Source organism: Polypterus senegalus, chromosome 17, assembly GCF_016835505.1.
Source record: "Polypterus senegalus isolate Bchr_013 chromosome 17, ASM1683550v1, whole genome shotgun sequence".
Taxonomy (NCBI): Eukaryota; Metazoa; Chordata; class Cladistia; order Polypteriformes; family Polypteridae; genus Polypterus; species Polypterus senegalus.
The window spans coordinates 62,718,545-62,745,414 of NC_053170.1; the positions used below are offsets into that span (position 1 = coordinate 62,718,545).

The window sequence follows — 26,870 nt, forward strand, 5'->3', positions numbered from 1 at the left end:
CCAGGAGAATGCTTAGGAGGATCCCACAGCAAGCATCAGTCAGGAGAACCAAAGAGCTGAAAACACTCGCACATTCTCTCTTGTACAAATTGCCTTATTGGATGGTCATATAAGATTTACAAAAACAAAGCAATAGTGCATCAAACTAAAAGTTGAGCAACTGATAACATATAATCGCTTATATCTTTTACACACCTATACATACTTTTTAGCTTTAAAATTTAAAGTTCTGTTAGCCAAAGCACCACTTAAAAGTAGAGGCTTGAGGACTTTAATGGTATTTGCCACTCTATCGGCATACATCCCATCAGCCCTCAGAGTGGAAAACACTGAACCTCATCAATGTGAGCGAATCCGCCTACTTAAAAACTGCATCTTATCCAAAGAATCCCGTATTCCTATATTAATACAACACACAAATGAAACATTACGAGTTGTATTTAATGGACTGTAAAAAGCATCATTTTTCAAGCCATTGATGAAATTAGCACATTAAGTCCTTCATAATCTGTGTGTTTGTTAAGGGCTTCTAAAATGGGACAACTTAATTCAAATGTAATGCCAGACAGGGCACAGTAAATTCACATCATGACAATTTTAAGAAAATTTAGAAGACTAAGATTTATACCTGACTAGGTGACTGATAGATAGAACTATTTTTGTCCCCAGGTGGAAATTTGGCTTTTTACATAAGCTCTTTAATTAAATACATTGATTGATAAACATACACTCACACATATGGTCTGAACACACACCAGAACGCCTAAAAAGGAAGAAAACTCCTAACTTGGCAGTTCCAGTGAGGCATTATACAGGTGTATTGCTGTAGCGCTATATAAATGTAAAGAATTATTATTATTTGGTATAAAGGAGCCCCCATTGCGTTTCTTGACACACTTTTGTTCAGTGTTAGTGTGTCAGAGAGAGGATGTGCAGCATTGTTCATAACGACACTAACTTTTTTTTTTTTAAGGGTCTCCTTTGCTATTGCTTCCAGGGGGTCCAGAGTACATCCTACGACTGAGCCTGCCCTTTTAATTAGCTTGTTAATTTAGTGGGCTTCTCTTGAAGTGATGTTACAGGGCAAAACATCCCACAGTGTATAAAATCTGACTGGTCTTGACAGTTACAGAAGAAGAGTCTGCTCTGCCCCTTCTTATATAGCCCCTCTGTGTTATGAGACTAGTCACTGATGTGGACCCCCAAGTACCTGTACGAGTGGAGTTTTGCTGAGGTTGAGATGCAGACAATTCTCTTTGCACCAAGAAACAAAGTTCTCCACTTTGAGAATTTCTGCAAGTGACATGACCTGGTGTTACATTTATAGTAATATACAGTATATTTCAACATATATGTAATAATTCTTATTTTCATAATAACATAAAATGCGTTTGCAAGATTATTTAGTTAAAAAACAATTAACAAATGCATACATTTATCAAACATTTTTATGTTGCTTGGAAATTTCATTGAATCTTTCTCCTAAGGCTGCAGGCAGCTTTGCTTTGACAGATGATCTCTACATTGCAGTTGGCTCTGGCGAGAAGTTGGAAGAAAGAAGATCAACAATTGGAGTTGGTGTGTTCGGGGAGACGAGAAAAAACAAAACTGAGAAGATAAGCCATCAAATTCTGTGTCTGACCAGAAAGAACCCAACGCTTGCATCACACATTGTGATTCAACACATTGCAAGCAGAATTTAAATCCAAGTACTTTTTTTTTTTTGATTTTTCTCAAATAATGTTTTTTAATACACACTTTTTGGTACACTTGCACTGGAATCTCGATTTCGTCACTTGAAGTTATGATCTCATACTTTTCGTCAGTACCCAAAGCTCATGATTATAGGTTATGATGTAAAGTGAAGCTTTGTTAAAAGACTTACCTCCATATTCAACGTCACAGTCTGATGCTAACTGCTGCCTCTGCAATAATGTGCTGGTCAATGACGTGGTCATCACTAAACTGTCAATTGCTTGATTTAATTGTAAGTTCAGGAATTCTGGTGCCTCGCATTCTGCTTTTTTGCTCACATTCTACGTTTTTACCACCAAAACACAAGACGTGCATAGTGATGAAAAGCGGTGTGAAAGTGCAAGGAAAGACACAGCAATTCTGGTGGTGTATTAGCATGTAACAGCAAACACATAATAATTAAAAAGCAATTTTATTAATTAGAATTTCAATTGCTGGTGGAAAATAAAATACAAGTTTACTGATAGCAGAAAAGCTACTTAAAGGAACACTATTAAATAATTAAAAACATAATTGTGAAATAACTCATTAACAATTTTTCATTCATCTTTAACAATTTAATACAGCAATGACTCTGCAATCTTCTTAAAGATAAAAGGTGCACAATCGAAAAGTATTTTGTGAAAGCAGAAATCATTACAGTAACTCCAATACTCCATGAGTTATGACATATTAAATTGGCTTCCCACTCTCAAAATTGAGTGTTTTATTTAAACCCTTTTATACATGTACACTATGTTAACCACTACATGAAAGCAATGGTGTACAACAGGAAAAATAATCTGAATGCATAAAGAATATTAAAAGTTGAATAAAAGTCCTCTTTCATAACATTAATCTCATCGCTACCACTGTAGATTCACGGCTGTAATCCATTGAAAAGTGGTCTACACTGCGGATCAAGCTTCGTCTCCAGAACCCCATCTGGAGAACACACCCAAGGGTCATAAGTCATCCACTGCCATTTTGTAATCTGTGCTTTAAGATTCTCAAACAGTGGCCTAAAAGCAGGATCAGATGCTAAATTCTTGAGTTGCCAGGCATCATTGGAAGTATCATATAGTTCCCATCGTTCTCTATAGTAATACTCTTGCAGGTTTTTGAACCAATGTGTTTGATTTCCAGACTGCGTCCTGTTTAGGAGATCCTGAAAGGTTGGTGACACATAAAAGTCCTGGTCAATTGAGAAAGGCATTTTAAAATTCATATTGTGGATAAGATGGTATTGGCCACTAAGTATAGCTCTCATCGGGTAGTACATGGTGACTTCATGATGGTTCTGACTGAAAAACACTCTATTCCATGGCTGTTCCTTTACAAGGGCATCTAGCAAAGATTTTCCAGTAAGCTGAACTAACTTATCTTTTCCAAAAATGCTGTATGCAGGATAAGGAATAGAAAACCAATCCAGAATTGTAGGGGTGATGTCTGTAAAATACATATATACATAAATAACATATGAAAGGTAAAAAAAAGCAATATATTATTCTAATAATGCAGAAACAGTCAAAAAGTAATCCATCTGTTCTTGAACATGTTTCTACTAAAAATAACAAAAACCCGAACTCTCTGCTTGAAAGGCAGGAATGTATTTTAGGCGGGAAACCAAATCATAATGACCCATGAACAGGGCTGTCACGATCATGGAATTTAGTTAACAATGAATAGTCATACAAATAATTGCAATTAATGATTTGTCTTTTTCTATTCATTTTACACCACTATTATAGAGTAAATCTAATAACAGTTTAATAATACACATACATCTTATGAAGAAGAAGAGCCATTTGCTGACATTGAAAATTGGAACATATAAATAAAAATTGCATTTCTATTTGCCTTTTAGGCTTTGTAAACAAAAATTGTACAGACAAGATATGATATAAATAACAACCATTAAAATATGACACAGGTACCGTAGTCAAAACAATCAATGTACTATTGCCAAAACAGGCTGCAATCTTAGAAAGTTAAAGCTTTAAGTTAAACTTATATTAGTGTTTGCTTAGCTAGAATAGAATACAGTTTTCTTTCCCAGCTATAGATTATGGTATCGCCTTTACCCCGTGCAGTTAATATGAGACAGACCTTTCTTATCTGTATCTGTAATACAGACTGTTAACTAAGTCAGTGTGTGTTTTGGAATAGGCTCTTAGACAGCAGGGATTCAAAGACCCATTTGCAGTTTGTAAAAGGGTCAGACGTGAAGTTTTCTGACTGTTTAGAAATGGTTCAGCTGTATGAGCAAACTTAAAGAATGAAACAAGGTATATAAGCTTTACACAGAACTTATCTTAAACAAGAAGTTTTCTTTTCTTTGATATTTTGTCTGTGAAATCATTTCAAAGTGTCAAGCTATTGCCAGAAGCAAACTAAACCTGCAGAACTTTGGTAATTTTATGTAAACACAGCTACAATTTTTCATCAGAAAATTGCCATTTGAAGGCCTTGAACTGGAACTGGAAACTACCACCTAAGGACACTTGTGCTCCTGGACTCATCAATGAAAGAAAAAGAACTGAGCCACTGTGAGGTATCCTGCTTTTCTCTTTTATCTATGCATGACTGAAAATGAAAGCAGTATGTGAACTTGAGATTTAACAGATTGTGATAGAATATAGAGGCACCATAGCTGATTGTTTGTGTTTTTGCCTAAGATAAGGAAGCCTGACTCGTCTGTGTTGGTGGAGTATCTCGATTGTGACATAGCTGCTAAGAAGTGGCTTGCCTGGAAACATGCTGTCTCATGCTATTGTAAAGATGTCGATGTCCAAACAAGTCCACAAGTGAAGTTACACGGAGTGATCAGAGTACGGATTCAAATCTAAGGAATGTGCTCAAGGATCTTAAAGATCACATAAAGAAAAGGAAAGATCAGTTTTCTGATCTTAACCTGAAATCGAAAGCCTTAAAAACACTCTGGAAAATTTCACCAACATGGCGTTGCTGCTTAAAACCTTTCGTGAGAAGTATTTTCACTACAAGCATTTCCGACACTGCTGAAAAGGGGATTTAAGAAACCTTGGTATTCTGCAGTGGCCAGCAAACTCTTGCTGAATGTAGAAAAATCAAAGAACTACCAAATAAAGACAGAACTGACTGTATAAAATCTAAAAGGTTTTTACTTTCCTTGTCTAAAACAAGGGCACCTTGGTAAGAACTGTAAAGAAAGAATGAAGTGTCAGACATCCTTGCCTTGTCCTTGCCACATCCAGACATTTTACACATCAAAACAAGGAGATGGAGCAACATCCATTAAAGCTACATGCAGTGAGGCAACACCAATTGAAAGGGAAACCGTGAAACGGACTTGCACCCTTACCGGGGCTACAGAAGAATTACACACTGCATGTGGTCCCCATCATGGTAAAATCTAAAAAGAGCAAAAGGTACGTAGAAACACACACCCTTATAGACTCAGGTAGTACAGTAACATTGTACTGAAAATCTTCAGAGTCAGTTAAACCTTTGTAGCAGCTGTAATGGATATGTGTGGGTGTCACTGGCAGTTTGCACCTTTCCCTAGACCTGGTAATGATGGAAGGGCTGAATGTGCAAGGCCTGCCAATGGTTCATTGGGAAGGAAACACCAGGCTCGGAGGGCCAAACCGACTGTAAGTCGGAGGAGCTGACAATACGTAAATTGGTGACGGGGAAAAGGTGAAGAGAGGAAGAGAGCAGAAGCTACAAAAAAAAAAAAAAAAAGGCACGAGAGAAAGCCACTCAACTCACTGGAAAAAGTCATGTGAACACGGGTTAATTTGTGTAAGAATCATTTTTCTTTGCATATGAATGATGTGAAGTAATTTAGGAGAGGAGGTCACAGGCCAGCATAAGGGACTGTGTAGCATTACATTTCCCGGAACAGGAGGTACGGCTCGGCACATCCTTCGCCATCACAGAATGTAAATAATCTGGTGAATGTCTAAAGGACTCTAACTAATTTGTTTTCACATTGTGTATCAGTGGTGTATGTTGTTAATTATTTTGTTTCGTGATTCGTGGGATGGGAAGTGGAAGTGCTGCAACGGTTTGTTTGTTGTGTCCAATGCCTCATTTTATGGGATAATAACAACTCTTTTGTAATTCAACTTTCCTTTTCTGGTGAGCTCTGTACTTGTGGTGGTCTAGTAGGAAAGTAGTGTGGGTCACTCGCACCCCAGATTATTTCTTAATTTTTTTCTTTCTCCTTGCTGCCGCTGTAGGATGGCAGTGCATGTTATAATCATGCCTGCTCGGGGAGCGTAACACCTTCATGGATGAAGAAGTCAAATATTCAGGAAAAATGTAAATCATTATAATGATGATTCAAAAGTACCAGCTAAATGTTCTATCTTGCCAGATTTGCACTTGGATTGATGATCAGTAGGCCATACAAAGAAACAGATGAATTTGCAAAGCACAGTGACAAGCTGCCTAAACATTCAATCAATCATGTGTCAATAGCAGAAATTGAAGGTATGTTGTTTCAACAATATAACAGACTTTCCAGAGCGCAGCTGTGAAGAGAAAGAGTACATCAAGTTCATACATATAGCCTCAGAATCTGCAAGACTGGTAGGTGGCCACTATTGCTTAAACTTGCCTTTGAACAATGAAACACTTAAAATGCCAAACAATTTCTGTATTGCTGAATAGCATGCTAATGGGGTCAAGAAAAAATTCAGCTTCCACGAAGACTAAAACTTTCATGAGAGACATTATTGAGAAGGGTTACACTGTCAAAGTACCCAAAAAAAGCCTGAATTGCAATGAAGGCAGAGTGTGGTACATTCTACATCACGGTGTGCATTATCCAAAGAAAAGTAAAATTTGAGTGATCTTTAATTGCACAGCCACCTAAAGGGACCCGACTAACACACTCATTGGTGTCCTAACAAGAGTCACAGAGGAGCCAATAGCATTAATGCCAGACATTTAGTCAATGTTCTACCAAGTTAAAGTCCCAGATAAAGACAATGATCTCTTACACTTTTCGTGGTTTCCTGAAGGTAACCTAATTAAAGTCATTAAAAATGACAGTACATCTTTTTGGCGCTACTTTTTGCCTAGTTGTGCTTCTTATGCTTTACGTAGAACATCCAAAGACGCCTGAGATACATTTCCAGAGGAAGCCGTTAACGCTGTACTCAATAATTTCTATATAGATGACTGCTTAAAGTCAGTTGCAACTGAAGGACAAGCAATAAAGCTGGCATAAAATGGAGATTCTACTTGTCCAAGTTGGTGAGTAACAGCAGAACAATTTCATTGTCTATTCCTGATGAAGACAGAGCTCTTCAACAAAAAGACTTAGACTTGAGCCACACTCTGCTTCCAACAGAATACGCCCTGGGCATACAGTGGTGCACAGAAACAGACAATTTCAAGTTTCAGATAAAGTTACAAAACAAGCTCACTACAAGGAGTGGTATTCTGTCTGTTGTTAGCTCAGTTTATGACCCCCTTGAATTTCTATCACCCGCTGTACTGTCAGCAAAGATAAGTGCAGGTGGGATAAAGAAGTAGAAGTCAAACACATTCAGAAATGGAAAAAATGGATGAATGATTTACAGCTACTAGCAAACTACAGTGTGGACAGATGCATCAAACCTCCAGTTTGGAACCAGAAGGTCAACACAAATGCATCATTTTGCAGATGCCAGTAAAGATGGCTATGGCACTGTCACATATCTTCTCTTGTCTAAGAAAGAAGGGAAAAAACATTGTTAATTCTTGATGGACAAATCAAGAGTTGCACCATCGAAGTATGTCATGATTCCAAGATTGGAGTTCACAACAGCCATTGTAGAAGTCAAAATGGAAAAAAATGCTAAAAAGTGAACTCCAAATACCCCTACAAGAATCTATACTTTGGACTGATAGCACCTCAGTGCTAAAATACATTTTGAATGAAAACACTTGATTCAAGACCTTTGTTGCCAACAGAATCTCAATGATCAGAGATTATTCACCTGCACGAAATCCAGCAGATCAAGCATCCAGAGGAGTAAGCATAGAAAGCTATCTCAAAAGCAGCACATGGTCACAAGGTCCAAGTTTCTTATTGAAGCCAGAACATGAGTGACCAAAAGGACCAGATCAGCCGAACAATTCACTTTGTGAAGATAATCCAGAGATTAAAATCTGGGCAGTTAACATGACAAGAACAGAAGAGGTTACTAAGACCCTCAATAAACTAATCACCTACTTTTCAGAATGGCTATGCATGAAGAAAGCAGTAGCTTGGCTCAAGTTTAAAGACATACTGCTCCACTTAAAAACTGAAAGAAAAAATTTTCAACTAGAATTTGTTCAGTCTGGAAGTAATCCAGTAGAACAAAAAACACTCAGCACAGAGCATATGAAAAAGTACAAACTGACTTTAAAACCAAGCCTGATTTCTTCAGAAGATTTGGCTAAAACTGAAACAGATCTTATCCACCTCAGTCAACTGCAAGAATTTCCAGAAGAATTAAAGGCCTTAAAGAAAAATGCTTGAGTAAAAAAGAACAGTCAAATCTTCAAATTTGACCCAGTCATACAAGATGGAATATTGAGAGTTGGGAGGAAGACTTAACAAAGCAGATGAAGCTAAACATCCTGCAGTTCTTCACAAGCATTCATATACTGTCTCCCTTATATTGCAGGACGTTCATAAAAAAATTGGAAATTGTAGGCACAATTATATGCTCGCACAGTTACGCCAGAAATATTGGATACCTCAAGCAAATTCAACTAATCACAAAAATCATTTCAAAGTGTCCAACATGCAGAAGATACAATGCAAAAGCAGGAGAACAAAAAATGTCAGATTTGCCGAAAGATCTTTTGGTATCTGACCAACCACCTTTCTCCAGTGTTGATTATTTTGGTCCCTTTCAAGTCAAGAGGTACAGAGTAATTTTCACTTATCTAACGATCAGAGCTGTACACATAGAGACTGCACACAGCTTAGACACTAACTCTTGTATCAATGCCATATGCCGATTCATTTGCAGAAGACGACAAGTTAAATTCATGCAGAACAAACTTTGTTGGAGCTGAAAGAGAACTATGTGAAACAATTAAAAATCTTGACCAACAAAAAAATAGGCAACACTACGATGAAGAAATAAATCAAATGGATCTTCAGTCCACCATCAGCCTCTTATCAAGGTGGAATATGGAAGAGACAAATCAGAAGCATAAGAAAAATTCTAAACTCAATGCTTAACCAACAAACACTAGACGATGAAAGTCTCCAAATAGTATTGTGTGAAGTGGAATCAGTCATCAATAACAGACCCCTCACAAAGACATCAAATGGCCCAAATGATTTGGAGGCGCTCACATCCAAAAACTTGCTGTTTTTGAAGACACGACTGAACATGCCTCCTGGACTCTTTTCTAAAAATGACCAGTAGACTCGAAGACGCTGGAAGTAAGTTCAATACATGACCGAATTATTTTGGAAAAGATGGTCTAAAGAGTATTTGCCAATACTTCAAGAAAGTCAAAAGTGGCTAGCATCAAGAAGAAATTTTGAACCAGAAGACATTGTTTTAATTGTAGATGATGCTGCACCCCGCAATTCCTGGGTTTGGGTCGAGTCATCAAGACAATGCCAGATACCAAAGGTGCAGTGAGAAGAGTTTGTTTGCAGACCAAAACCTGCACACTGGATAGACCTGTGAATAGGAGGAGGTTGTGCATGTCCAAAGTCACCAATGTGGATTATTAATAATTAAAAAGCATAGCACATCAATTTTAAAAAAATATTGTACATCTCTTATATATATTTCTCTTCTGGTTCGTCCTGCTTCCATTTCAAAACCGGTCCCGCCCACACGCAGCCGACACGGCATTTCTCAATTAGTGTTTGCTTCCATGGGTGCACAGATAACTCAACCTCCTTGCCACGGACCATACCGTTTTAAAATACATGGGCAAATTTATCACCAAATCTCTCCACTATACGCTAACACTTCTACCTCTCCAGGATATGGACAGTTGTATGTTTTTGACACAACGCCAGCTACTGAAGTACGCTTACAAATGAAAGCAAACTCTGCATGCAGCGAAAATGTACTTTTCCAGCTAGATTCCATGCTCAGAACCATCAACCCCTTCGTTAAATCATACAATCACATGCATGAAATCGCTCAGTTCAATCCAACAGTATCTGTACGAATGGTTTTCAAAGAAAACCCTGGGCAGGATTTACGATGATACAATGCCCCGACATGTCACACCGATGTTGCAGCAATTTTCGTTAGAGAAGAAAGGGACATTTGCATCTACCCGAGAGGCAACTTCTGCAAACAGATTTCCATGCTCAATATGAATTGTGATCCTATGGTTTACCCACTTTTATTCCCTTACGGAGATATTGGCTGGCACAAACATTTACAACATGTTCCCGATAAAAGAACCGCTAAACGAATCAGGCTTACTCAATGCCAATTATACGTGTACAGATTATCAATGAGTAATACATTTAGTATTTTGCACTCCAGTGGTGAACTATTCCAACAGAAGGCTGCAGATGCATATGTTAAAACAGAGGGTGCACATCTCAACTATCTCAGATTACATCAACAAGATCTGCGCATGGAACAATACAAAGGACTATCAGACAGACTGCAAGCAAAGGCTGAAAATAACATACGTGTAGGAAAAATGATCATATTACTGTCCACATTTCCAAGAAGTCCAAGGTAAATTCAACAAAACTAGCAGGATGCCATGGCCATAGTACGTAAATTGGGAAAGCCTAATTTATTTATCACTTTCACATGTAATCCTGCTTGGCCGGAAATACTACATGCACTGTCGGATACCCAAAGACCGGAGCACAGATCTGATATTGTATACGAGTCTTTTGGATTAGGCTGCAGGAATTACTTAAAGACATTCTACAACAACATCTTTTTGGGATTGTTATCTCTTATATTTACGTAATCGAATTTCAGAAGCGCGGTCTTCCTCATGCCCACATGCTGTTTACTCCTCACAATAATTCTAAAATAAGAACCAGAAAGAAAGAAGAAGAAAGAAGTATTTCTTTCTTTGTGATTTCTGAATTCCTTTCTCACCATTTTACTTTCCTGTTTTTACACCGCTGTGGGCACTGGCTAGTTATAGATGTTAAAAAATGCTAGCCAATGCCCCTGCTCCTCAATTACATGACTATCTACCTGTATTACACCAGAAAAGCCTCATATTAGTAAAAGAATTCAGCTATCAAATGATATGAGTGAAGGTGCCAAACAGAGTCGGACTGAATAACAAGTACCGAGTTCAATCACTGTAGATGTCTTGGGCATGGACTATCCTAACCAAGTCATAGCTTGATATGGGGCCAGTTTATATTTTGATCTCTTTCTGTGCTTAGCTACATGTGGTGGTGTGTCATACAGCCTCTGCATTGTCTCATTTGCTTTATAAATATGTGCTCTCCGACTTGGCAGACTCTCTTTGCCTACCTACCTGTAGTTCAGTAGACTACCAACTCAGTAATTTTACAAAGTTTGTACCGCTTCATTGTGAAATGACGTTTTTAAAGCAAAAGTGATTGGTCATTAACAATATGCTGATCTTGTATGCTGACCTAGTCAGTCTCTCGATCAGTGCCGTTTTATTTTCAAAAATGGGAAGTGGTCTCCCCTAGCCTTTCTCGTGTACTCAGATATGGGGATGGATATTTGAGATGTAAACCGCAAGACAATGATTATATTATGTACATTAAAGAACTACCAACAACAAATCAAATCAAATTAATAATATATTGAACAATTATTATAAAAGTAAAGTTGAATAAATCAGACTCTGCAGCTGCATGAATAAAACAATCAAGTATGTGTTCAGGTAAAATACCACTTCCGGTTGATGGATTTGGCCAAAAACTTAATATAGGTGTACAATTATAGTGTAACAACCACATGTCAAATTTCATCCACCTATCTACAGTAGTTGCGTTTTTGAGTTATCGCGTTTACACACACACATGTAATTCCAAAAAACTGTATTTTCGGACTCAAAGAGGTCTAAAATGTCGAGATTCACCAAACTCTCGAGGTTGAATTTTTTTCATGATTACTATACTTCCTCTATACTTCATGTGCGAAGTGGCAGGTGAATTGCTGTCAACAAAAAGCAGGCACCAGAGAAATAAACTGAAATGTTACTCACTCGTGATTTTTCTGTCCATACGGTAAAGTTTTTGTTGACCAGCACATTCCAATTTCAGGCGTTTGAATTACATTTTGATATACAACAAGAGCAAAGAAAGGCGGGGAGTAAATCGCTTTCCATTCCACACATCTTATGCAAGTATTCAGCTCGCTCTGTCACCGCAAATGCTGCGTGAACTCCCGTCCTCCGTCACTAGCGGCTGTTCAATGGATGAATATGTGCGGGCAGCTCGTGGTGGATGATGTTCAGTGTTAAAGTTAAAAGTTATAAGGGTTAAAAAAACTAACAGCAAGAATATTCATTCAAAAATGAAAACTAAAATTATTTTAGTTAGGATATAGCGGGTTGGATGATGGATGGATGGATGATTTTATTTCAGTTTGTCTTTCCAGCTACTGTAATAGTTTCGTTTAGTTTTACTTTTTCATTTTGGTTTTATTAATTATTTTATTTCAGTTTACGAAAATGTTTTTTTAATAATAGTTTCAGTTTTGATTTTAGTTTTTGTTAACTATAATAACCTTGGCTTGAACATTATCCTGAAGAATTTGTTGATATTGGGTTGAGTTCATCTGACCCTTGACTTTAACAAGGGCCCCAGTCCCTGAACTAGCCACACAGCCCCACAGCACGAAGGAACCTCCACCAAACTTGACAGAAGGTAGCAGGTGTTTTTCTTGGAATGCGGTGTTCTTCTTCCGCCATGCAAAGCATTTTTTGTTATGACCAAATTACTCAATTTTTGTCTCATCAGTCCAAAGCACTTTGTTCCAAAATGAATCTGGCTTTTCTAAATGAGCATTTGCATACAACAAGCGACTCGGTTTGTGGTGTGAGTGCAGAAAGGGCTTCTTTTTCATCACCCTGCCATACAGATGTTCTTTGTGCAAATTGCGCTGAATTGCAGAATGATGTACAGATACACCATCTGCATCAAGATGTTCTTGCAGATCTTTGGAGGTGATCTGTGGGTTGTCTGTAACCATTCTCACAATCCAGTGCATATGCCGCTCCTGTATTTTTCTTGGCCTGCCAGACCTAGGTTTAACAGCAACTGAGCCTGTGGCCTTCCATTTCCTGATTACATTCCTTACAGTTGAAGCTGACAGTTTAAACCTTTGAGTTGGCTTTTTGTAGCCTTCCTCTAAACCATGATACTCAACAATCTTTGTTTTCAGATCTTTTGAGAGTTGCTTTGAGGATCCCATGCTGTCACTCTTCAGAGGAGAGTCAAAGGGAAGCACAACTTACAATTGACCACATTAAATACCTTTTCTCATGATTGGACACACCTGTCTATGAAGTTCAAGGCTTAACGAGCTAATCCAACCAATTTGGTGTTGCAAGTAATCAGTATTGAGCCGTTACATACATTCACATTTTTGCGCAGCCAGTTTTTCACACTATGATTTAATTTCATACAACTATATACTGCTTCACTAAAAATCTTTGTTCGGAAAACAACCCAGTACTCTGATGTTCCTAGGAAATGATAAGACATACCACTATTATCTTTTTGTTGAAAGTAGAGTAAATTATTATGCAGGCTGAGAGAGTTCCCAAACTTTTTCATATGACTGTATTCTATTATATTTAGTGGTAACTTTTTTGATAATTATTCTGTGGTTTGTTAATATACAAGTTTAAATGCTGTGTATCACTACATAACATGCTATTCATTACAGAATGTGCAATATTTAGATGCTGCTCCTGAGTCACAAGTCACAGCTTTTATGATAATTGTTCTGTTTGATTGTTCTATGTCAATTAAAGAATGTAATAAATACGTCATCCTTGCATTACAATATAAAGCAGTTAATATTTTGATGATACCTCACATGGTAATGCTCCATCATGTTTTCAATCTATTACACAGTGAATATTGAACTGAAGCTTGACTTTAAAAAATTATATTGCAAATCAAATCTCAATCACAATATCTGTCAGAAAAATTGCAATTAGCTACTTTCTCCAAATCATTCAGCCCTAGTCTGTACCCCCACTGCTGCTCAGGGAGCTGCTTTTTATAGCCAGCATTTCTAGGTATTCTGCCCCTTCAGAAAGAATTCAGCCAGCTGCAGAGCTTGTCTGTCTCAGGCCCCGACCTAAGTTTGCTACAATATATGGTGTATATAAAAGACAAGAAAATTATCAAATGTGTTCGTGTTTCTGGTCAGTTTCATGAAGGTTCTTGGCTTTAGTATTTTAATAACAAATGCTGGCTGTGCAGTTCTTCATAGAAAAGAAGAAACAGTAACTCAAAAGTAATGCACTGTTTGTAGAAAATAACATTTTATAGTATGTAACATTTATCTATTTACTTACATACATATTATCTACCTATTTATGTATTTATTTATTTAAAGAGCTTCTGTAAAAAGCCACATTTCCCCTGGGGGACAAATAAAGTTGTATCTATCTGTAATAAATACTTTGTGGGGTTGGTCTGATGTATAATAAATGAAAAAAAAAACGTCAGTCCAGCATGATTTTGATTTGTGGAGACCTGTTGTCTGAACACCTACATCTGGGAGAGTTGCTAGCTAATTTGTAAAGAAGCAGGTAGCTGGGTAAGCTGTGCGCTCTTGTCTTCACCTTACTTCACAAGTTTTCAATAGGGTGTACGTCAGAATTTACAAAAATTTGATTTGGTGGTCAGTGCACCATTTTTGCATGGACCTAAAACTATGCTTTACTTTATTGTCCTTCCAGAAGATCAAATCACAACCCAATCTCCTGTTATAGGCAGCCACAATATGATCTAAAATACCCAGCTATTTAATGGAGTCCATGATATTATGTCTCCTAGCAAGATTTCTAGAACCTTTGGAAGACAAACGCCATAAGGATACAGATCCACCAACATGCTTCATAGTGGTCATTTGTTTTTTGTATGAATTTAACTCATTTTACATAAAACAAACCTCTGATGTTTGTTGCAAAAAAATGCATTTTTGTTTTAAATGACTAAAGAACATGGCTGTAATAAAAATTGCAGTAATATTTAGTAAACTTGTAGGCACGGTAGTGTCATCAAATTGTAGTTTTAGAGGCTTGGCAACACCAGGATGCAATCAATTTCTGCAACTGCCAACTCTGATCCATAGACAAAGTTTTGCCTTTAAATTCATTCTACCTTACTGTACAGTATGTGGAGTCAAAATGGCTTCACCTGTTTGAATAGAAATGGAGATTGTAAACATGTAGCTATTCATATTAAATATGAGACAGAGAGGAGACAGAGAGAGCTAGTGTCTGATTTATGGAGGTGAACAACTTTTTGTCTCATTTCATTTGTGTATGCTCTGGCATTACCTATGTTAATGGATAACTAAATAAAATAATTCAGCCCATCAAAGCTCGCCAGTCCTATCCACTTGTTTCCTCCAAGAAAACATCAAGTCGAGTTTTGAAAGTCACTAACGTCTTACTGTGTACCACACTACTTGGTAGCTTATTCCAAGTGTCTATCGTTCTTTGTGTAAAGAAAAACTTCCTAATGTTTGTGCGAAATTTACCCTTAACAAGTTTCCAACTGTGTCCCCGTGTTCTTGATGAACTCAATTTAAAATACAAGTCTCGATCCACTACACTAATTCCCTTTATAATTTTAAACACTTCAATCATGTCACCTCTTAATCTTCTTTTGCTTAAACTGTAAAGGCTCAGCTCTTTTAATCTTTCCTCATAATTCAACCCCTGTAGACCTGGAATCAGCCTAGTCGCTCTTCTCTGGACATTTTCTAGAGCTGCTATGTCCTTTTTGTAGCCTGGAGACCAAAACTGCACACAGTACTCAAGATGAGGCCTCACCAGTGCATTATGAAGGTTGAGCATAACCTCCTTGGACTTGTACTCCACAGATCGTGCTATATAACCTAACATTCTGTTAGCCTTCTTAATGGCTACTATTGGGAAGTTGATAGCTTAAAGTCCACTATGACTCCTAAATCCTTCTCATAAGGTGTACTCTCGATTTTCCGACCGCCCATTGTGTATTCAAACCTAATATTTTTACTTCCTATGTGTAATACTTTACATTTACTGACATTAAATTTCATCTGCCACAAATCTGCCCAAGCCTGTATGCTATCCAAGTCCTTCTGTAATGATATAACGGATTCCAAATTATCTGCTAATCCACCTATCTTGGTATCATCTGCAAACTTAACCAGCTTGTTACTTATATTCCTATCTAAATCATTTATATATATTAAAAATAGCAGCGGCCCTAGCACTGACCCCTGTGGAACACCACTCTTAACATCGGCCAGTTCTGATGAGGTTCCACGCACCATCACCTTCTGCTTCCTGTGTCTGAGCCAATTCTGCACCCATCTAGAAACATCACCCTGAACACCCACTTCTTTTAACTTGATGCCCAACCTCTCATGTGGCACTTTATCAAATGCTTTCTGAAAGTCCAGATAAATAATATCATAAGCTCCACTTTGATCGTATGCTTTTATTGCAACCTCATAGAATTCCAACATGTTAGTAAAACACCCATGCTGACTGTTCAGAATAACTCCTGTCCTTGCCATGTGTTGCTCAATCTTATCCTTAATAATTCCTTCCATTAATTTTCCTGTGATGCATGTTAAGCTTACTGGCCTATAGTTGCTTGGATCTGCCCTGTCACCCTTTTTATATAATGGGATGATATTTGCCATTTTCCAGTCCTTGGAATCTCTCCAGTGCACAGTGACTTCCTAAAAATATGTGTCAAGGGTTTATATATGTACTCACTAGCCTCCTTAAGAACACAAGGATAAATATTATCTGGGCCTGGTGATTTGTTTGATTTCATCTTATTTAATCTGAGCAGCACTTCTCCCTCTACAATTTCCAAATCCCTCAGTACCTCCTTAGTAGTCCCGTTTACCTCTGGGAGGTTATCCACTTGCTCACTTGTAAACACCTCAGAAAAATGTAAGTTTAGGGCATCTGCTATTTCATTGTCTGTATCTTTTAATTCCCTTTTACTATTCCTGATGAACTTGACCTCCTCCTTAACTGTTCTTTTACTACTAAAATACTGAAAGAATCTCTTGGGGTCTTCTTTGCCTTATCTGCTATATTCCTCTCCAACTGTCTTTTAGCCTCTCTGATATCCTTCTTAATGGTTGCCCTCATGTTCTCATACGCTTCGATTCTCTTTGCAGTCATTAGTCTTATATGCCTTATACAGCAGTTTTTCCTTTGCAACTTCTTTTTAAATCTTTATTAATCCATTGTGGAGTTTTTTTAGTTTCCTATTAATTCCAAATTTAGGTATGTATCTGTCCTGCATTACATGTAAAACATTTTTAAACCTGTTCCACTGCTCCTCGACTGTCTCCACATTTAAAAGCTTATCCCAGTCTATCCTACTTAGACTTTGTCGCATCTGCTCAAAATTAGCCCTACAAAGTTCAACTTAACAATTTTAGTCTTTGCATCTGTACTCTTACAAAATACTGAGAATTGTATTACATTATGGTCACTTGACCCTAGTGGTTCAATCACCTCTACACCCTCAATTCTATCCTGATTATTACAGAATACTAAATCCAGACAGGCTTCACCCGTGTTGGTGCTTTAACATGCTGTGTTAAAAAGATCGCTGATTACTTCTAAAAACTCCTGCTCTTGTGCTCCTCCATCTGCAAGGTTATCCCAGTTAATATTTGGATAATTAAAGTCCCCCATGACTATAATATCCCCTGTAAACTTGCCTTTTTGATATTACTAAAAAGATGTGTGTTGAAATTACTGTCTGAATTGGGTGGTCTATAACACACTCCTAAAATAAGACCTCTTTCCCTAATATTTTCCAGGCAAAGCCACATGTCATCACTAAGATGGGGCTCATCATCCAACTGAAGATGACTTACATTTAAACCCTGTTTGGCATAAACAGCAACCCCACCTCCTTTTCTGTTCTGTCTATCCTTCCTAAAAAATGTGTATCCCTCTATGTTACACTCATCCCCATCTTTGTTATTTAGCCAGGTTTCCGTTATTGCTATAATATAATTATGCTCTGCTACATACAACTCCAACTCACTTACCTTATTTTTGATACTTCTAGCATTAAGGCAAGCTATTTTCAATGTGTTAATCTTTCTATATTTACGTGTTTGCTTAGAATTTACATTACTATGCATTTTTATTTCTACACCATTGTTTGTTCTTCCATGTTTAGATCTAAATCTGGCCTGTCCTAAACTCCATGTCCTCCCCATTCCCTAGTTTCCCTAGCTATGCCGTCTCAGAAAGTATAGATGATGGGAGAGGGAGAGAGACTCTAAGTTATTCCTCAGTAGAGAAAGCATATGCTTCACAGTTGTTAGTGAAGCTGATGCCACATTGCTCAAGCCGGAGGGAATGTCAAACTTGGCAACTGTGCTTACTGATCTCATTACCAGACAATGTCAGATTATACTACGTTTCACTATGATTATGTAAATTAAGCCTACAACTGGAAATTGCTGGAAAAGTAGTGTAATGTAACATGACATTTACATGACTTCTAGTTGGTGGGTATGTCAGACATGACGATGGCAGTTATTGATCTCATTTCCTATATTAATTTACAACACTAGAAATCACAAGGGATATCAAATTACCCAATTGAAATTCCTGAATTTACCACAGCTGGGCTCCAAACATAATATGTATAATATATTTGGATATCCCTCTAAATTATTGATTTCAGGTTGTTCCATTAGAATGTGAATCACCATGTGAACTGGATATGCCAACAGACTTAACTAGATGATAGGGCTGGCTATACTCTACGGAATAGCCTTGACTCTCCAAAGGCAGTAGCAGAGATAAAGCTGTTGGTTCACCAACTGGCTATTTGGGATGGTAACTACCAGGGACCCCACCCCCATATTGCAATATTTGTTCAGATACATTGCTCCTGATAGTAACAATACTGCAGTTTTGTTTTTTGTGTTTTAAAAATTGCAATTAAATTCTGCAATATATAAGAACATGTTAATCACATTTTTTACTGAACTTTAAACAGAAATAATTAACAAAGAAATACTTGACTCAGTTGCATTTGAAGTTTTTTTTTTGGTGAAAATGGGCTTCAGATGTCTACGCACATACACAATATAACTTGGTACAGTCAGTGTCTGATTTTAGCCCTGTACTGAATCCCAGTGAGATTACCTTTCAACATCTTCTATTGGCATTATTGTTCTTTTTTGGGGTTTATGTTCTTTGTTCATTGTGTGTTGTGTTCATTTGAAATCATTCAACGGAGTACAGAAATCACTATGCAGGAAAACAGTGGGACAAAATTATTTAGTTTTTCAAAGACCTGTTCACTTTATAAAACTCTAATTTATTATCATCCCATGAATCTTTACATTGTTCTGGTACCACGTTTAGTGTTTGTGTGTTATTATAAATTATTTTTCAAATTATTACTGTCAGAATGTTTGCATATATGTCCTCTATTTTTAATATAATACTTAGATGTTTTCTAATCTGCAGTTGGGGGAGTGGTGAGTCTGATGATGATCTTGCAATCCTCCAGATAAAATAATAAAAATAAATTGGTTACTGTGTTTCTGTTTAATTAGCCATTTCCAGTTGGGGTGATGTTTTGCTTTTGGTCTTACATAGCCAAAAATTAAGATGGAATTGTTGATTTATTTTTGTTGCATTCCTTTTCCATAAATTGGTAAATAAGTATAAATCTGGACAAACTTTTAAATAAAATTCTGGGACTACTAGAAACATAACTGGTGTGTAGTTACTACAGTCAATAAAATCTGCTTTATGTACAAGAACATAATGCAGAATTTCTTCAGTTTCTATCTAATACTTGTAGAAGAGCAAAATATTGAAGTGAAAATGTACACTGCAGGTGAGAACAAAATCTCCTATTTTATTAACAGGAAATTAAAAGCCTGCATAAGTAGTTTGCCTTTTTACCCATTTTAAAAAGTTAATTAACCTTTAGTTTTTTTCATTTTTTTTATTACACTTTTAAAAATAAAATGTAAAAATTATACAAACACAATCTGTTTTAATTATTGCTTCCTTTTTAAATACAATGGAAGGGTAATAAACAATCATTTTTTATTTTATATATTTACATTATATTGAGTAATTCCTTAAAATTAAGATAATTTTGAACCTTATGTGAAATGTATGGAGAATTAAATAAGCATATCACCCAACCATAATAAATACAAAACAATAAGCCTTTAATCATAAAAATGTAATACGACTGTGCAGCATTTCTAAAATATAAAACAATCAAAAAAATGAATACACTTTTGTATATGCATCTGTTTGTAGGGTGGCCTCTATAATGTGTATGTGTAAACAATTTGTCCTACAGCAGCATCTAGTGGTTATTTTCATAACTACAATAAAAGCACCTAGCTTAAAAACAGATGCTTTTACACCCAAAATGAAAATGTTAAAAATTGCGATAAACATAAAAAGCATACCTAATAAGCTGACAAAGCTTTGGCTTACTTGTCCCCAACGTTGTGTATGCTCAGGTGAAGAGATAAGCATTGGCTCTGCTGTTCCAGACCAGTACAAATTTGTCCTCCCATTAGGAAAAGGTATTCCATTGTCAGAGCTGTAGATAACCAGTGTGTCATTTTCAAACCCAGCATCTGCCAGCTCTTTGAGAACTAAGCCTATTCCTGCAAACATAAAACAAATAATTTTTTTTTTCATTTTAAAAACTGTTTTCTAATATAATTACATCCCAATGCATAAAAATATGCAAACAAAACAAATAACGAAAACTGTGAAGATGGCAGGAAGTTTTATGTCCAGTGAGCATGTTCAAATATGCGTTACTGTAAATTTTTCAGCTACTACAGGAGGTATAGATGGGGGCACTTTACCACTAAAGTGTTTATTTTAAAAGAATTGCTATTTTTTGTCTTAGTTACTATATATTTTTTCCATTCTTGAGCTTACATTATTGTGTGGGTGGATAAAAAGATTTGGCTGGGTTTTTTTAATTTGCTATTTTACCTGGTTCTGTTTCTGTTTTATGAATAAATAGAAATTAACATTTGAGTAAAATACATTAGGAGTAAGAATTTTAAAAAATCCGCTAAAAAACTTAAAAAGTATGGCACATCTGCTTTTAATTTGCACAAAATGCTCACCTTGATCAAGTCTGCTTACTGTCGTATACTGTGCAGCTAGGTCATCTCTGGCAGCTGGGGTATCAGGAACAAAATATGGGACCTGTAAGATTTTTAAACATCAAAAAATACTTGGTAAAACTAAAAGGATTTATGATTTTTTTTGTATTCAATTTATTAAATGCAGGGCTAGAATTAACTATTAAATTAAAAGGAATACTCGACTGTGTCACCCCATGTGTGTAATTATTAACAGTATTCATTATTTAAACAAAATTAACAATTTATCTGTAAAATGTAACATACATACTTTAATGCATTTCATCATGAAAGTGATATCAAGTATAAATCTAAGGATTCTAAATGTATAGAGAGTTGGAATATCATACATTTGGTGTGTTCTGTGTGGTGATCTATTGCTGTTTGCTGCTGCTGTCAGGTCAGGAGGAAGCCCCATAAAAAAAAAGATGGCACAGAAGTTGATATGTGAGACTTTTAAAATGTATCATGTCATTACGATAGGGAATATGCGAGGCTTGAATATAAAAGCACCACAAATGCATCTGTATGTGAACCATTCATCAAACATCGAAGCTCGCACATCGATCCCATAGGATCCACATAGAGGCTTTCTGTCACACGTAGATAGTAATTGGAGACCCCGACGTCACATTCCAACTTTTATCACATTGTGCCCCCCGACTTTTTGCTGGTACTGCAACTCACGCACGTGTTAATTTCTGAGGACCTGCTCAGAGGACGCATCAAATGAACACTGGGAACGCATGGCAGCCATGATGTGTGTGCATACGCGTTCTGAGCGTGAAGAATAAACGAGCCTTTAGGCTGTGTTTGAAGCTGTTGTACTATTGGGCCCCCAACTTGCATGCATACACAGACAAACACACACAAACGCACACAAATGGCCAAAAGGTTTAGAACACCTCAGGTTTTCTAGTTTTTTCTTCAGATTTAAGCAGTTAAAATGCAATGAATGACTTAAAATGATGAAAAGGTAAGCAGTAAACTGTCAGAGGTTTAAATTTAAAGTTTAGGTGAGCAAAACATGAAAAAGGGAAATATCAGAATATAACAAATGGGCCTTCTTCAGGGAACAACTAATATGTTACAACGTACAGATGTTCTGGAGCAATTAAAGTAAATTAAGCCTTGCAAGTTGAAGCACACACTTTGCACAGGTGTTCCAACCACTGTTGATTACTTAAAATCCTGCTGTCTGTCTTAAAGTAGAGTTGGAACAGACTGTGTTACTACATCCTCTGAAGTACTTAGACGGTATTCCAGTAATAATACTTACTAATCCAGGCAGTTCCCCTGGTAGCCACTGTGGAACCCAACAGGGCTGCCCCACGGGATTACAGGATACTGCATGCCTAGTGGGTGTCCATGTGGGAATCATGGCCCAGGCATGCTGCCATCTAGCATATCGGGGGAGCATGTAGTTGTGAAAGATGGTCTCTCCCTGTCCTTTCAGCACACTTCAGCCAATGCTAAACAATGATGAAATGCTGAAAAATGCATTTACGCAACCACCACTCCTGGCATAGAGACAATAACCAAACCTGCAGCAACTAATTGTCCGACGCTCTCTAACTGAACCAACAGAAAATGTCACACTTCCCTATCTACAGAAAAGATGTAAAACGTGTCCTTACATTTCTGATACAGATTGTGTGGTTATACCACATTTCCGACTAGAACATCACATAAAGGGATCATTTTCCTGCAGATCATCTAATGTGGTCTGCCTAATTCTCTGTATGAAATGTCCCAACACTGCACTCTATGTGGGAGAAACTGGACAAAAAAATTTGCCAAAGAATGAACTCACACAGGTTACATGTTAAACATCGCAACAGAGATGTTCCTGTAGCAGCTCACTTCAACAGCCATGGACACTGTGAGAGGGACTTTAAAGTCACAGTGCTTATGGGCAAGATCAGAACACAGCAAGAGAGTAAAAAATGGGAAGTCATGCAGAAATGTACCACATTACAACGTGGTTTAAATAGAGACAAGAGTTTTATGGCCAGATATAAGGAATGTTTGCATCTCTCGGACTGACCCAGACAGCCTGACTACAGATCCACATTGTATTGAAAAACTCATCAGAAACGACTTTGTTGGACAGTTATCAAAAGATCTTGACTATACATTATTCTCCTCTCTTGCTAAATGAATCTTAGCCTGGAGAGTTCTTTTTACATTTAAGATGTCTCACTTAAAGGTTTTCCAATGCTGTAACTGTCCTAGTGTCTATATAAGCACAGGGAATTCTGGTTTCTGTATTACATCTTGCCTGAGGAAGGGGCCTGAGCTGCCTCAAAAGCTTGCATATTGTAATCTTTTAGTTAGCCAATAAAAGGTGTAATTTTGCTTAACTTCTCACTACATCCATAATGGCTAACATGGTACAGCACCCTAGTACTTTAAAGCACCACCAAAGGAAATTGTGTAATAGCCACCCATCCAAACCACTATGGTAAAGACATACCCTTTAAGGCAGGAATGTTAGGCCACTTAGATTATTTCTGAAATTTCAGTAGATGTTAATCAAATTAATGTTTAAATGTTGTTTTATTTCATTACTAACTGCATGAATTCAAGCAAATACTTTTAATATTTTATTTTCAGATGGGCTGGTAGGGTTTCATTTTTTTTATAACCATGGGCAAGTACCAGCTAACCAGCACACAATAAGTTCCGGTTAACTTGGCAACTTTAAATTGGCCCCTTGTGAATATGTATGTGTGACTAGCGAAGGGCTGGCTGTCCATCCAGGACTGTTTTCCGACTGACAGCTTATATACTGCCATGTAAAGGAATTCATGAACCTCCTGGACTCTTTTGATTTGAGGCAGCTCGTAAATCAGCCTACACATAAAGCAGGTCATACGTTAGACTTAGTGATTACTAAAGGACTTAAAGTTGATATAAAGCAGGTCACTGATATCGGTCTATCAGACCATTTCCTTCTACTATTTAATATAGAAATAAAGATAGAAAACGCTCATGAGAAGCATTTTGTTAAAAAACGCTTCTTTGACTCATCAGCAGCTTTAAAGCTTACAACTATTCTAAGCAATCAGTCCGTTTATAATGCCAGCTATAATAGCGAGGATAATGTAAATAGTAAAGTGGAAAACTTTAACTCTAAAGTAAGAACTGCTGTTGACATAGTTGCACCTGAAAAGACAGTTAAAAAATCCTCTAGTACTGTTATTCCATGGAAGACCCAAAGAGTGTCTGATTTAAAAGAACATGTCGTAGAGCTGAGCGTAAATGGAGGAAAACTAAACTAACTATCCACTATGAAATATTAAAAGTTAAAATAACAGAATACAATAACACTGTCCGTCTTGAGAGGCTGCTATTTCTCTAATATTATAAATAACAATGCTAGTAATCCCAGAGTCTTATTTTCAACAATTGACCGTCTGTTAAAACCCAGGGAACACAAAGGAATGCCCCCAGAATACTTCCAGTGAAACCTGTGAGAACATTGCTGTATTTTTCACTCAAAAAATTAATGATATTAGAGATAACATAGTATATCTCCCAACACTGCAGAACCTCCAAAGCCCGGTACTCCGTTATAAACAAATTAAATGCTTTCACCAGGATAGATTTACCTGAATTACATAGTATAATCTCTCAACTGAAACCTCCACCTGCGTCCTTGACCCAATACCAACCAGGTTTTTCAAAGAAATATCAGGCGTTCTAATTGACAATATTCTGGACATAGTAAATTCATCATTAGATACGGGGTCTTTCCAGACTGTCTTAAGACTGCTGTAGTTAAACCCCTTCTTAAGAAACATAATCTTGACCCCTCTGCCTTTGAAAATTTTAGACCCATTTCTAACCTGCCCTTCTTAAGTAAAATTTAGAGAAGGCAGTCATTATGCAGTTAAATGACCACCTAAATAAACATGCTATTCTTGATACTTTTCAGTCAGGCTTCAGAACAAATCACAGTACAGAAACTGCACTTGTTAAAGTAGTAAATGACTTATGGGTAAATGCAGACAGAGGCCATTTATCTGTTCTCATCCTCTTAGATCTGAGTGCTGCATTTGACACCATTGATCATAATATTCTTAGAAATCGCCTTAGTCAATGGGTGGGCCTCTCTGGCAGTGTCTTAAATTGGTTTGAATCCTACCTGGCAGGGAGAAAATTCTTTGTGAGTTGTGGTAATCAAATCTCAAAGACACATGATATCCGATATGGTGTTCCACAAGGCTCTATCCTGGGTCCGCTGTTATTCTCAATCTATATGCTTCCGTTAGGTCAGATTATCTCAGGTTACAATGTGAGCTACCACAGCTATGCTGATGACACACAGCTGTACTTATCTATAGCACCTGATGACTCCACTCTTTCGATACACTAACACAATGTCTTACTGGTATTTCTGAATGGATGAATAGTAATTTTCTCAAACTAAATAAAGAGAAAACTGAAATTTTGGTAATTGGCAATAATGGATTCAGCGAGGTTATCAGAAATAAACTTAATGCCCTAGGATTAAAAGTTAAGACGGAAGTAAAAATTTAGGGTAACCGTTGACTGTAATCTGAATTTTAAATCGCATATTCATCAGACCACTAGGACAGCATTTTTCATTTAAGAAACATAGCTAAAGTTAGACCTCTTATATCATTGAAAGATGCTGAGAAATTAATTCACGCTTTTGTTTTCAGTAGACTAGATTACTGTAACGCACTCCTCTCAGGACTACCCAAAAAGACATAAATCATTTGCAACGAGTGCAGAATGCAGCTGCTAGAATCCTAACTGGGAAAAGAAAATCCGAACACATTTCTCCAGTTTTGATGTCACTACACTGGTTGCCTGTGTCATTCAGGATTGACTTTAAAATACTGCTTATGGTTTATAAAGCCTTAAATAATCTCGCTCCATCTTATATATCGGAATGCCTGACACGTTATATTCCAAATCGTAACCTTAGATCTTCAAATGAGTGTCTCCTTATAATTCCAAAAGCTAAACTTAAAAGAAGTGGTGAGGCGGCCTTCTGCTGCTATGCACCTAAAATCTGGAATAGCCTGCCAATAGGAATTCGCCAGGCAAATACAGTGGAGCACTTTAAAACACTGCTGAAAACACATTACTTTAACATGGCCTTTTATAACTTCACTTTAACTTAATACTGATACTCTGTATGTTCAATTCTTCATAATAACTATTCATGGTGGCTCTAAAATCCGTACTGACCCCTACTCTCTTCTGTTTCTTTTCCGGTTTCTTTGTGGTGGCGCCTACCGCCACCACCACCTACTCAAAGCATCATGATGCTCCAACAATGATGGACTGAAAGCCAGAAGTCTACGTGACCATCATCATCAGGTCCTTCCATGAAAATATGATGATTTATGTTAGGTAGAATGCCCAGAGGGGACTGGGCGGGTTTTGGTCTGGAACCCCTACAGATTTTATTTTTTTCTCCAGCCTTTGGAGTTTTTTGTTTTTCTGTCCACCCTGGCCATCAGACCTTACTCTTATTCTATGTTAATTAATGTTGACTTATGTTTATCTTTTATTGTGTCTTCTATTTCTCTATTCATTTTGTAAAGCACTTTGAGCTACATTTTTTTTGTATGAATATGTGCTATATAAATAAATGTTGATTGATTGATTGATGTCCCACATTGAATAGATTTTGGCAGACTAACAAAATAAATATGTGAGTAATGACTCTATACAGGGTGTTTCACTGAAACAAAATGACTTTTCATGCAGTTCGCATTAGAACACTACCGGTTTTTCTTACGGTTAAGCGAACGCCGG

At 37.0% G+C, this 26,870-nt stretch overlaps 1 protein-coding gene across 1 annotated transcript in view; it reads right to left on the minus strand.

Annotated features, from left to right (window-relative positions):
- Positions 1-2,151: 2,151 nt before the first annotated feature.
- Positions 2,152-26,870, minus strand: part of sgsh (N-sulfoglucosamine sulfohydrolase (sulfamidase)) — a 68,641-nt gene continuing 43,922 nt past the window's right edge. The window contains exons 6-8 of the mRNA XM_039739208.1: positions 21,054-21,135; positions 20,373-20,576; positions 2,152-3,183 (exon numbers count right to left, since the gene is read on the minus strand). Coding sequence (XP_039595142.1) covers positions 2,615-3,183; positions 20,373-20,576; positions 21,054-21,135 — 855 coding nt within the window. The 3' untranslated portion in view covers positions 2,152-2,614. The remainder of the gene's footprint in view (positions 3,184-20,372; positions 20,577-21,053; positions 21,136-26,870) is intronic.